Source organism: Triplophysa dalaica, chromosome 25 (assembly GCF_015846415.1).
Source record: "Triplophysa dalaica isolate WHDGS20190420 chromosome 25, ASM1584641v1, whole genome shotgun sequence".
Taxonomy (NCBI): Eukaryota; Metazoa; Chordata; class Actinopteri; order Cypriniformes; family Nemacheilidae; genus Triplophysa; species Triplophysa dalaica.
The window spans coordinates 16,316,570-16,330,689 of record NC_079566.1 but is presented as its reverse complement, the minus strand read 5'-3'; the positions used below and the strand labels follow the sequence as shown (position 1 = coordinate 16,330,689).

At 41.1% G+C, this 14,120-nt stretch overlaps 1 protein-coding gene across 2 annotated transcripts in view; it reads right to left on the bottom strand.

The window, feature by feature from the left end:
- Window positions 1-14,120, bottom strand: part of LOC130415234 (collagen alpha-1(XIV) chain) — a 32,149-nt gene that overhangs the window by 14,415 nt on the left and 3,614 nt on the right. For both annotated transcript variants that reach the window (XM_056740792.1, XM_056740793.1), the window contains exons 4-20: window positions 9,693-9,809; window positions 8,440-8,583; window positions 8,124-8,201; window positions 4,855-5,010; window positions 4,485-4,604; window positions 4,110-4,274; window positions 3,868-4,029; window positions 3,565-3,728; window positions 3,116-3,245; window positions 2,874-3,019; window positions 2,267-2,396; window positions 2,005-2,144; window positions 1,803-1,929; window positions 1,509-1,648; window positions 1,185-1,317; window positions 1,036-1,086; window positions 468-610 (exon numbers count right to left, since the gene is read on the bottom strand). In XM_056740792.1, coding sequence (XP_056596770.1) covers window positions 468-610; window positions 1,036-1,086; window positions 1,185-1,317; window positions 1,509-1,648; window positions 1,803-1,929; window positions 2,005-2,144; window positions 2,267-2,396; window positions 2,874-3,019; window positions 3,116-3,245; window positions 3,565-3,728; window positions 3,868-4,029; window positions 4,110-4,274; window positions 4,485-4,604; window positions 4,855-5,010; window positions 8,124-8,201; window positions 8,440-8,583; window positions 9,693-9,809 — 2,246 coding nt within the window. The remainder of the gene's footprint in view (window positions 1-467; window positions 611-1,035; window positions 1,087-1,184; window positions 1,318-1,508; window positions 1,649-1,802; window positions 1,930-2,004; window positions 2,145-2,266; window positions 2,397-2,873; window positions 3,020-3,115; window positions 3,246-3,564; window positions 3,729-3,867; window positions 4,030-4,109; window positions 4,275-4,484; window positions 4,605-4,854; window positions 5,011-8,123; window positions 8,202-8,439; window positions 8,584-9,692; window positions 9,810-14,120) is intronic.

Below are 14,120 nucleotides of genomic sequence, written 5' to 3'. Positions count from 1 at the left end.
GAGTGGTGTGATTTTATGACTGTTGTACTAAAGTGATCGAAACCTCTTCAAGAAGCTTATTTTACTGGTGTGTTGATGAACAGTAAACCAAAAACTGTTGTGAGCTGCCGGTGTAAATTTTATTCCCTACATTTATTCAGAACAGATAATAATAATAGACAATATCTGTTATTATCTTAATAACAGATAAGTTGATAAAATAAGTCAAGTAAAATATTTTTTTTTTCTTTTTAAGTTTTCACTGTTCCTGTCACATAAGCATAAAACAATGAAAAAACACTTTAATGTGCCGAAGCCATCAGAACCGAACCAAACCGAAAAAACTGAGGTTCGTATTGAACCGTGGGTGAGCTGTGTTGTTGCATCCCTAGAGTTTGTGTCAGATGAACTGTGTGACCGGCACAGACAGACAGACAGACAGACAGACCAACAGAGAGAGAGACAGACAGACAGACAGTCAGACTCACCAGCTGTTCAGCGCGGTCACCTCTTGTGCTGATGTAAGACACTCTGTACTGACGCACGTTTGGCCCTGCAGAATCCCATGACGCGCGCATGCTGAAGGTCGTCACATCACTCAGCCTGACATTCCTGACCGCCTGTCGCACAACTGCACACACACACATCACTTTATATTATCCCATGATTCCATCAGCTCAGAGAACATAAAGGACACAGCTTCATGACGAGCTAGTGTTAGGTGGTTTGTGGTTCTCAGTGTGAGATCAGTGTTTTCAACAGTGACATTTCTTCATTTGGCAGACGCTTGCATCCATAGCCACTCACAAATAGAAGAGCATATAACATTTTATCAACATGCTAAACAGTAGAGAGAGTTTACAGGGCCATGTTCCTAGAGGATTAAAGCTGAAGTAAAACATGGTGACTGCTGAACAGGTTTGATTTGAGTTGTTGTTCTTTATTAACTTGTGATTGATGTTGAAGTTGAGGTGGAGGCTTTGTGTGTGTGTGTGTGTGTGTGTGTTTGTAATTGACAGGAAATAAACATATTTTACAACATGAAGGTGTCTTTACCGGCTGTTGTTGTGCTTGTGGTGGTTGTAGCAGCTGTTGTTGTTCTGGCCACTTTAAACCAAAATTGGATGAAGAAATCAGATGTATTCCCAGATAAAGAGCAGAGCAGTATGTTTGTGTGACAGCTTCAGAGGAGTATTGACATTCACCTGTAGATTCACTGATCTCCACTGGATCACTCTCAGATTCATCCCGGTACACTCCAGACAGAGAAACTTCATATTCAGTCAAAGGCCTCAGACCCGTAATCCCGTACCAGTTTGAGTTCCCATTCATGAGAAACTGCAGAGAGGACACACACACACACACACAGACACACAGACACACAGACACACACACGGGCAGTTGACTACATATGGTAACATGTCAAATCTAAGCACAGCAGACTTGTGATTACTCAGCAGCTTAAAATCTAAAATACGGTTAGAACATGTTTTGCTGAACGCAATAGTTATTAAGGTGTGTGTGTGTACCTCTTTTGTTTCTCCTCCAGCTGCAGGTCTCCAGATGAGTCTGTAGAAAGAGACATCAGACGCTGCATGCTGCCACATCACTTTAAAACTATCAGTGGACACGTCACTGCTCCTCAGATTCAGCGGCAGAGGAACCACACCTGCAAACAGAGAGTCAATGAGTGTGTGTGTGTGTGTGTGTGCGGGGACATTTCTTTGGATTCCATGAGGAAAAGTGCTTAATACTCAAAGCAAGTGAAATGCAGGAAGGTTTGTGTGTGATGGGTTGGTTTAGGGGTGTTTGTGTGTTCTCACTGGTGGTAAAGCTATCTGTCAGAGGGTCAGCTTGTCCCTCGTCATACACAGGGAAGATGGCGACTGTGTACTCCGTCAGAGAGGTCAGGTTGCGGAGTTGCAGTGTGGTAACTGGACCCATCTCAAGCTGAGGTTAAACAAAGGGTCAAAGGCGAACAGACAGATTAAAACCCCCAACATAACGCTCGCTGTGTGTTCTCACCTGGTCGGTCTCGACAGCATCAGTCTTCACATAAACAATACGGTAACCTTTGACCTTACGAGATGCTGAGTCCCAGGAAAGTTTAGCAGAGTTGTGACTGACGTCAGAGATGCGCAGGTTACGAGCCGGAGTCAGAGGAACTGAGCGACAAACACACCATACATATCATCAGTCGATGATCAGTGATCCAGAGCTCGAGGAGTTGTGTTTATTGTGCTGTGGACACCCAGATGTGTGTGTGTGTGTTTTATGTGAGACTCACGTGTGGTCTGCTGTCCTGTCATGGGGTCACTGGCCTCCTCTCCATACATGGCATATACAGTCACTGTGTATTCAGTATCAGGAGTCAAACCTTCCAGTTCAACCTGAGTCACAGAGTCATCCACCTTCACCTACACACACACACACATCTTTGATTTGTTGATCTTTATACTGTACAAACTGTTTATTGTCTCTTGTAAGCCATCACACAAAGCATTCTGCATCTTTACATTTTCAGATAAACATCATTTATTTTGATTCACGAGGACCAAAAATCTTTTTGGAGACATTTGCTCACACACACCCTGTAAAATGTACTTCTGCACTATTCTTAACAAAGAAGATACTGTATGTTTCTGTTAGATACTGTGATCTGTATATGACACAACAAAGCTATGCGGTGTGTTCAGAGTAGATTTGTGCAGTGTTGGCTTGTTCACCGGTATTAGATATGATTTACTAGAATGATCTTGCTTGTTCTATAAACACCATGCACTGTGCTGTCTTTACCTTTGCTGTGTTTCCTGTTTTTCTTATTTTCTCCTGTAAAGATGCTTTGGAAGTTTTTGTGTACATGGTGAAAATAATAAAATGGAAATGAATTGAACCTCCTTCTCATCGGCGGCATCTCCTTGTGTCAGAGGGGCGTACAGGATCATGTACCCAGAAGCCCCTTCAGCCTCTCGCCAGCGCACACGCATCGTGCTGTGAGTGATGTCATACAGCTCCAGGTTATTCACCGTCGGCAACACCACTGACAATCATACACACAATAACACAGCGGACGTCTCGTACAGTAAAGCACATCACAGATATGATCAAGTGAAGAGCATTAGATCAGATGACTCACAGGTGGTCTCACTGCCCCTCAGAGCTTCACTGGCCCTGTTGCTGTAGACGGCGAACACAGCGATCTCATACTCCGTCAGAGAGTTCAGATAGCTCAACACCACAGAATTCTTGTCTCCATTTACCACCACCTGCACAACACACCTGCTATTATCTAGACTACACACATTACAAACATTGGAAAACAAATCTGTCACGACTGACATGAGGAAAGAAGAGACATGCTGCTGGGTAACATGAAGCATTAATCGTGTTTACTCACTATTGTAAACACAACCAGAAAATATTACAACGAGAATGGCTTTTTGGGAATGAGGTTGTATTAAAATGTGATAATTAAAGTTTAGAGAGTACAACGGAAAGAGCCAACATTAGTTAGAATACAAGCACCATAGTGTATGACATCATCTAGTAAAAAGGTCCACCCAGAATCCTGTGAGAGAGACACACCTCCTCAGGTTTAGATCCTTTAGTAGCGTAGTAAACCACTCTGTACTTCTCCACCTGCCCTGCAGCATGAGTCCACGTCACCCGGAAACTCCTGGCTGTGACCTCAGACATCACAAGATTACTGGGAGCATCAAGAGACCTCGAGGAATCCAGTACCGTCTCACCTGAAACACACACTTTCCTGCTCATCGAGCGCAGACATCTAATTCACAGAGCTGAAAGCAGCCCTTTTCAAAGGAAGTCAGCCTATCTGTTTATTTTTGTGCTGATGCATCAGTGGTTGTAGAAGAAGAAAAGACGCACCGCTGATCTCTTTGCTGAGCTCACTGACCCTCTCACAGACGGCTCTGGTGAGTCCCTCCACGATGGAGCTCATAACACTGAAGTCAGCCACATTATAAACGTGTGTATCTTCTGGTGGAGAAGCGATGGCTCGCAGTTCGTTCTCATCAGCGTTCTTCACTCCTGAAGAGTCACACCATCCCATGAGACACACGCACACTCAAATCGACAGCGTGTTCTGATTGACATTGATTTTGTCATACCGATAGCAAACAGCTCAATTCCAGCTTCTCTGAGTCTCTGAGCTGGAAGCTGAACATCATCCTGTGACTTGCCATCCGTGATCAGAATCCCAATCTTAGGAACATCAGGTCTGGAACCAGATTCAGGCTTAAAGCTGTTCTCCAAAATATACATCAAGGAAAGACCTGGAAACATACAAGCACAAGTGTGTGTGTGGGTGGGTTAGAGAGACATGTACATTTAGTGTAACATTATCAATAAAAATCATCAAGGTCTCAATAAAGGTTGTGTGTGTTATGTGCACCTGACAACACAATCCTACAAGAGTGCGTGTGCCTGTGAATGTGTGTGTGAGTATTTGTGCGTCTCTGTAATCTGTGAGGATGTGTGTGCACCTGTGAGTGTGTTTCCTCCTTTGTAAGGCAGATTCTTGACAGCGTCGATCACAGATTCTTTAGTCCTGTGAGTGTTTAAATGCCACTCAATCCTGGGATCTCCACTGTACTGAGCCAAGCCTACACACACGCACGCACGCACGCACGCACACATGCGCACACACACACGTACACAAACCATTAAAGACAGTCCACACACTATAGTGTCATTAAAGACACACAGAAACACACATACTTCTTTGTACAAAGAAGACACATGACTATCAGCACAACTACGGTTACAAAACTCTCTTCACCAAAACGAGGAGAAAATGATTGTCAACTCTAACACAAACAGAGGAAAACAAACATAATGTTAACAGTGACGCACCGATGCGAGTGTGTTCTGATCCAACAGAGAAGGCCTTCACAAGACTTTCCAGAAACATCCGCACCAAACGGAAATTAATCCGTCCGATACTCCACGATCCATCCACCAGAATGACAATATCAGCAACAGCTGGAGTCTTGCACATGAAGATATCCACTGTACAGACACACAGAGAGGGGCACAACATGCTTTCAACCAAAAACAGCTCTGTTTATGATATTCTGATGAGTGTGAATGAATGAACAGCAGGTACCATTAGATTAGTAAATGCACACACACACTTATGTGTGGTAAAAAAAAAAACAAATGCACAGGATTTGGGAATGTCTTTATTTTTTTTATTTTCATCACCAATAACCCAACGATGTGTGTGTGTCTTTGTCTTTTCATCTGGTGTCACTTTCACCTGCAGATATCAGAAACACAGTTCATTAATAAAACAGCAACAGCAGTGTGTATGAGTGTGTGATGTGTGACATGTAAATTGTGTGTTCATGCAGTAACATGACTTCAGCTAAGCTGTGCATTTGCCTTTCACGTTCACAATATCTTACTGTAGCTTTACTTAGCATTACCAATAATGCCTCTGTCATGTCTCTACACATTTGGAATGTATGCTTTCAAAAAATCCACAAACACTCCAAACTGATGTCATTCAAATGTTCGTACAGATACATAATGACCGCTCTGTGCAAACACAAATCTACACAAACAATAAAACCAGAATGTGAAATGAAAGTGAAGCAGTTTAAAAGCGAAAACCCCCACACTGGGGTCAATGATGTCACTGTTGCATTCAGGGAGGGTGAACATTTAATTAAGCCTTGAATTACATCACATAAAACCCTGAACATACATCCATCAGAAAAAAGCACTTTTTCGGAGTTACAGTACTGTATAAAATGACCTGATGAAGAAATCAGTGTCAGTTCTGGGTCAGAGTAAGAGACGGGTCAGTGTCAGTTCTGGGTCAGAGTAAGAGACGGGTCAGTGTCAGTGCTGGGTCAGAGACGGGTCAGTGTCAGTGCTGGGTCAGAGACGGGTCAGTGTCAGTGCTGGGTCAGAGACGGGTCAGTGTCAGTGCTGGGTCAGTGTCAGTGCTGGGTCAGAGACAGGTCAGTGTCAGTGCTGGGTCAGAGACGGGTCAGTGTCAGTGCTGGGTCAGAGACGGGTCAGTGTCAGTGCTGGGTCAGAGACGGGTCAGTGTCAGTGCTGGGTCAGAGACGGGTCGGTGTCAGTGCTGGGTTAGTGTCAGTGCTGGGTCAGAGAAAGGTCAGTGTCAGTGCTGGGTCAGAGACGGGTCAGTGTCAGTGCTGGGTCAGAGACGGGTCAGTGTCAGTGCTGGGTCAGAGACGGGTCAGTGTCAGTGCTGGGTCAGAGAAAGGTCAGTGTCAGTGCTGGGTCAGAGACGGGTCAGGGTCAGTGCTGGGTCAGAGAAAGGTCGGTGTCAGTGCTGGGTCAGAGAAAGGTCGGTGTCAGTGCTGGGTCAGAGACGGGTCAGTGTCAGTGCTGGGTCAGAGAAAGGTCGGTCTCAGTGCTGGGTCAGAGACGGGTCAGTGTCAGTGCTGGGTCAGAGAAAGGTCGGTGTCAGTGCTGGGTCAGAGACGGGTCAGTGTCAGTGCTGGGACAGAGACTATCAGTAATTTAGGGTTTAGGGTATCAGTAATCGAACCTAACCTAACCTAACCTTAACCCTAAGCTATCAGTAATTATCCAGTATAGAGATCAAAGAATACAAACTAAACACAAGTGCCCTACAGACTCACACACATACAAGTCTTGTCATGTAACCAGTGCCATAGTTACATGTCTTTGAACGACTGTAATAATCAACCAGAACAGCAGCAGAGAGAGAGAAAGCGGGCACACCTGCCTGCCTACAGGGCATTAAGACACATATAGACTGAGATCATGTAGAATGGCAATGAAAGTATTTTTAAGGTATTCAGCTAGTGTGGACTTGTAGATCTGACAAACTCACAGTTTAAGAACTGATTCTTTCAATTCATGAGAATTGATGAGTGAGAGCGAGAGAGAGAGAGCGAGTCATATCATCACATTTATCATAAACACCACAAACACACACACATACGCTTTACTCCCTACAATAATGTCATGTTTCCACAGCCAAAAGCAGTGTGTCTGTTTATATTCTCACACTACAATCACAAGAGACTTTTAAAGCATCAGACAGTAGTGCTTTAATAATTCTGCAGGGTTGCAAAGCAGCTTCACAAAAAACAAATGATGACAGACAAACAATATAACATAGAAAAAGAAAAAGAATACTGAAACACATGGTATTACAGCACATCCCTCACACAGACAGTAACAGTCAAAGGAATTGTCTGTCTGATTGTAATGGGACAGTTGTATTAACATCACAAGTCAGCAGGTATGCGTCTCTTCAAACATGATCACATAGTGAATGTTAACGGACAAATCCATACATGCCAGTGTCAATGATTTACATCAAGATTATGTATGAAGATAGCATACTTAGAAGGTATGTGAGCACGAGACATTTAGGGTTATAGATGACGGATCTCTTATTAAACTGCACACGCCATTTCAGCTTACAAGGAAATAAGCCAACACAAAAGAGAATTAGCATTAATAAACAGTTGCTCTAATAACCAAAAAGACATATTATATAAACTGTATTACATTGCTTTAGGCATGAAAACATGTTAGATATTTGGTTGGAATGTAGAGTTTGACTCACTTCATCTCTTATATAATCAGTAGAGGACAGCCTTGTTTTCTTTTGGCTGACTTTATGTTGAATTTCACGTTATGTAGCAGCTCATGTTAGTGGATAAGTTAACATAGGCATATAAAAATGTTTGAGCTTGCCTTTGTAATGTATTTCGGGGTGTCTCGTCTGCAGTCGCGCTTCAAGTTTGCTGCATGCTAACGGCGATCGTGAAGGAAAATAAGATGCTTTGTAAACCGCGTGGTGACACAGAATATATGTCTTTGCTTGATTACCCCTCTCCCAGAGACTTCTCTCTACCATTTATATGAGAGAAGCAGCACATGCGCGCAAACTGATGTCTGCCAGGTGGGACAAGAATATTTTCATCTTGTTTTTATTAGTTGATGAAAATGTCAGAATATTTTTAAGACAGTTTTCGTTATCATGCATTCTTTTTTATTTAGTTATCTTCTCGTTTTCGTCCATTAAAACATGTCGTTAACGAATACTATTCGTCATAGTTGACAGGATGATATATGGATGTGAGAGATTCTGTGACCTTTCACCTCACCTTCAGTGATCTGATTGTCATCTTCAGCAGTACTGGGGTCCTGCCGCACACTGACCTCACTCACCTCTGACCCTGAACCTGAAGAAAAACATAACAGCTGCAGTTATATAAGGAAACAAAACCTGCTATTAGATATCCTCTCGAACTTTACAGGGGAAAATCAATCAATGAAACGGTTGTGATTCTTAAGATTGTGAGGTGATATATTATTTCATGATGGAGTTTATAGTTTTTAAAGTGATCTGAGATCAGAACACAGAAGCTGAAAGAAACCGATGTCATCTGTTCGAAAGAGAGAGATGGAGAGAGAGCTCACCGGTGTATGTGCCCATCAGTGGTTTACTCCGCTCTGTTCCTCTGACAGCTGTGATCCTCACTGTGATCTCTTTACTGGGGTCAAAACTTTGGATGACGGCTTTAGGTTCGTTTTTACTCACTGACAGCTCACGCTCTAATCCTCCTGAGAAAAACACAAACAATGACCTCACATCTCATGTCAATTTCTTCTTCTCTAGTTCATGACATGTGTTAGCACAATGATGATAAATATAATTCAGATCATGAACATTACCTGTCATTTTGTGTTAAATAAAAGGTTTATTGCACAAACACAAAATGTGTTGCCTCTAACTAGACACATCTCTGTTATTGAAAAAACACACTTTTTTGTGAAAGTTCAGGAAAGGAAGATATTTTGAAGTATGTCAGTAAGCAAACAGATCTCATCCCCTCAATAGCTGCCATAGAAGGGAAAATAAATACTATGGGAGTCAATGGGGGATGAGACCGGTTTAGTTACGGACATTCTTCAAAGTATCTTCCTTTGTGTTCAGCAGATCAAAAACCTTTCTACAGGTTTGGAACAACCTGGCGGTGAGTAAATGATGAACATGTTTGGTTGAATGGTCACTTGAATGTGTTGTGATACGTGCTTTGATTAATAATGTCATGTTGTATAATTAACAGTGTTGGGTATAACTAGTTACTAAGTAATTAGTTACTGTATTTTAATTACTTTTCCCTTGAAAAAGTAAAGTAAGGGATTACTCATATGTATTCTGTAATTTAATTACAGTTACTTTTGATGTACTTGAACTAAATACTTTGTGAAATATATGCGTGTGCAATAGTGTAATTGACATCAAAATTCAAAGTCTTTAAAATCTGTGCTCACATTTGTAATACTTTGGTCAGTTAATAATATTATTTATTTGAATGAATTAAATAAGCCGTTTCATGTCTATCCTTGAATCATTGAACTAATCAAGGTTGATGTAGGATATAGAAAGTAATTAGTAATGAGTAACTAAATACTTTTTGGACAGAGTAATTTGGACAGTAATCTAATTACACTATTGAATATGTAATGAGTAACTAGTACTTAATTACTTTTTCAGAGTAACTTACCCAACACTGATAATTAATACGTGAAAACCTTTGTTTGACAAATTAAAAGGACCATATAGAAAAACCACAGATGATATAACTGTAAACGTGACACGTGTATTTGAAGTTCACCAGGAAAAAGAGCAGGAAACGAGAGGTTAATTGGCCAATCAGAGAGCTCACCTGGGTCAGTGATGTACACCAGCTTGTAGCTGTCAAACTGTCCCTTTGGTTCTTTCCAGGTTACGCTGAGCATGCTGGAACTCAACTCTTTAAATCGCATCCGCCTAGGGCTCAACACTGCAAACAGACAAGAAATGTTCATTAGTATCAGAAATAAATGAACAAATCTAACATCAATGTCCATCTAGAGGTCACATCACTTCACACTTCAGATGAACACAATTCTAACAAACACACACACACACCCTGTACAACACGATTGACTCCAGAAACCCATGTGTGATGTGTACAGAACTGAAGAACTACTGGAGCTGTTTTCTGACAGCATGATGACACTCTGCTAGTGTATGTTGTGTCTTCATGTTCTCTACACACAGCACAATCACTCAAGGATTTACTGCAGGACCTTACATTGTGCACAGAAGAAAAGAGTTTATCAAGCTGTTAGGAGATGTAGTGTGTGTCATCTGTTTAGTGTCAAACAGATGATGATGTTATGATGACACAGAAAGTCTCATGCTCAGCTCAAACCTGTGACACTGAATACATCACTGAGTGAGATTTGTGGTGAGACAGAATGAGAAGAGAGTGAGACGTCTGGAAAGAGATCCAAAAAAGAATAAACAATGTTTTCCTGTGAGACACAGACGGTTTAACCACTACAGTGTAAAAAGACCACAGACGCCCACCAAGCTCACGCACACCCACAAACACACACACTTGAAATCATTCTCTTCCACACTAAATAAATAGTGCAATAGAGCAGAAAACAGTGTTTGTGTCTGGGTTAGCAGGCAGGTTTGTCTTTACAGCCTTGTTGTTCTGTAAAGAGCTCATGGCGGTGCGGTTCCTCTTGAGAACTGATCTCCATTGAGCCGGATGCAGCAGGCAGAGAGATGAACACAATATCAAGAGTACCCACCTTAGTGCAGGACGAGTCTGAAAACAGCGGTGTAAAACACATCCCAGCCATCCATGATGTGTGTATCAAGATGAATGAACAACTGTTTACAGCAGCATGCTAAAGAACGTCTGCTGATCATTCTATTGTTCTTTTAGAATAGAGAACAGCACTGAACTGTGGTCATACATCGGTCTTGTTGACAGACACAATAATGAGGTTCTTTAGAAGTGCTACAAACCTGACACTGCCTGTAAAATCACTACATCACCAACAGAAATGCAAAAATAATGCTAATTATCACACAGAAACAGAGCAACACTATGACGCTAGTTTTATAATATATTATAAAAATATATTTTCATGGAACATGATCTTAGAAAGGCCCATGCAATTTTTGAAAAAAAGGTTTGGATCCATACGATGTATTTTTCTCTTTTACTAAAAATGTTCCCGCGCTTCTTAAGACAGGTTTTGTGATCCAGGGTCACATATTAGGCTGATGCATGACAAAATAATTCACAACTGAAAAAATACACACTTTTAAAAAGTAATCAAAAAGAACAACCTAATCCAAACATTACAGCCAGCTGAAAGCAGTTCATCAGTGTTTAAGGCGCTGTTTGGTCATCAGTCTAGTGAGGCACTGAAGAGTTACAGTACAAGAGTCAATAGGGAGCCGAGGAAATGACGTACTTTTGAATGCAAAACCCGGAAGCAGGTTAGCATTTTAGGTCTTCCGGTTCCATCGCTCAAAAGTCTGTGGGGTTTTAATTTGTTTTTGGTAAATCACATCAAATAAGATCTGTGGTAAACAAACGTTTTATTCTATGACATAGAACCCACCATAAATAACACACTTGGGATTTTTAAAGTCTTATTGTGTCTTAAAAACAGCGGTTGCCAACACGTTGCTAAAAGGGACTACTTCCTTTGGCCGGGACGTTAAGACAACTTTGTGCATATATAGCTCAAAAATAATGTAACATGGGTACAAATCTCTTAAAACGCAGACGGGGAGTAGCACAGAATCTCAGGCCTTGTGCAAAGGCATGTGTGGGGCTCCTCCACGCTATATATAAAGTATTTTTGTTATATTTTTTTATAATACACCACTGAATCTCATTTCTGTATGAACTGTGATATACTTAAATCTGAATAGATCAGCTCAGTATCCCCTAGACATGAAGTGACAGTTTAATTACATTTAATTTGTTTGCGTTTCATTAATAGAGAAAGTGTGCAACGTCGTACATATTCAAAGTTTACCTCAAATACGTTTATAAAGTTTACCTCAAATTTTCAAGTAATTGTTTTAAAGTTAGCATCCTGCCCTGTAGGCTTTATTCTACTGCAACTATTTTTTGTTTGTATGCTGAAAATTACTCTCACAGTCTCCGGTCTAATTTTTGTGAAGGCTAAGAACAGAGAATTTGGTGTAAATTTAGACCACCAAAAAAAGAACAAAAAACAAACATTTCTGACACAAATATTTAAAACAAACTACCCAAATAATACTTTTGTCGGATCAAGCACTAGCTGTGAAGTGTCGATGAGACTTTCCATCATCTGCTGTGAGCAGGAAATGTAAAACTCGGACCTCTAGCAGAGTGATAACAGAATGCCTCCAGCGGGGATGCGAGTGCATTCCACTTCACTCATACGGCCTATTCGCAGATCACCGTTGCATGCGTGCTGTGCTCGTGTAAGTCATGACAGACGTCTGCAAAGCTTCTCACAATGAGCGGAGAACAGAGAATTTGCACAGACGTGCAGTATAGGCGCACAATTGTAAAATAATAATAAATATAATTTCAGGAATTTCATGGCCCCTCACATGCCGGGGCTCTATGTACTCAGACACCCTTTTCCCCCACTTGAGACGCCCCTGAAGGTACATGAGGATTCTTTAATGGAGTAATTACTAACCAGGGAACACATTTTTAATAAAGTTTGAAAGAGTTGTCGTCAGAGGCTTGGTGGTGGTGACGTTGGTTCCTACAGGGAAAATGCATAGGCTTCCGGTCAAGGAAACCAGCGCCACGCTTACTGACTGATCTGTTCTGACTCTATTTTCTTCTCTACTCTTTAAAAAAACGGATCTGTATACTGTGTTAGGTTATATGAGACCAGTCTTTTTTTTAATTGCACTTATGCTTTTGTTGTACTTGTGCTGTCCCCATTGCTTCCATTATCTACCCCACTTGTACGTCGCTTTGGATAAAAGCGTCTGCTAAATGACTAAATGTAAATGTAAAATGTACTTCCGGGCTAGGCTACAAAAACACATCATCTCTGAGCCGCTCTATATGAGCTGTGTTAGCTGTATTTCACGGCTCTTCCGATAATTATTGTTTGTTTTGCTTGCATATACGTTGAATTTCTTAAAAGGTTTCTTAGATTAACGTGTTGTTTTCGTTTAAACTGTTGAAACTTTTCAGTCACTAGCGAAAATAAAAGATCAGTGAATCATTCAAAGCTCAGTGAACCACAAGAGAACACAGGATGTGAATGATCTTCGCTCGTTTACTAAGACTGGTTAATTTAGTTGTTGGCTGAAAAGGATAAAAAGCTTGTAACTGATTTGAACATTTCTGTTTGGTTGACATTTACATTTAGTCATTTAGCAGACGCTTTTATCCAAAGCGACTTACAGGTGGGTTAGGCAATAGAAGCAATTGGGACAGCATAAGGACAACAAAAGCATAAGTGCAATCAAAAAAGAAGACTGGTCTCATATAGCCTAACAAAGTATACAGAACCAATCATTCATTCATATTTTTTTTTTAAAGAGTAGAGAAGAAAATAGAGTCAGAACAGATCAGTCAGATGTTGGTGGAAGAGATGTGTTTTCAGACGTTTCTTAAAGATGGCTACAGAATCTGCAGATCTTGTAGCAGTGGGCAGATCATTCCACATAGGTGGAACAGATCCAGAGAAGGTGCGAATATGGTTGAATAAAAGTAATATTTTATCTGACTAATTCATTGTCAGTTTCATCTCATTTTTATATGTTAAGAGTTTGGTTACGCCACTAAAAAGGTACAGAAGGCCTACACGTGCATTTGAGAAAAAGATAAGGATGGCAGCACCTCCGCCTCATTTTGAGCCAGGAAATGTGTTTGACTCAAGGTCAACAATCAAAGCACATTTCTATACATATAAAGAGCATAATATGTCATGGTGTCTGCTGTACACATGAGGTGAGAGTCGAGACAGATGGCAGGTATTTGAGCAACAGATCTGAACGTGTCTATTGGACGTGCTCCAGGCCTGACACCACTGTCAGCTCTAACAGAGTCTTCACAAATGGAATGCAGCCGTTCTCTTCTGAAAGCATCTCCTGAAGCTACTGAAACACTAACACTGACTGAATGAGACGTGACTTCAGCCATACATGAGCGAACCAAAGATCTCAGAGACTGGTTTCATTTTTATTAAATACAACAATTAGACGAGATTGTGTGCAAATGCATATAAAGAAGCACATTTTGAAATAGAAGCACACACGGGGAACATCACAAACA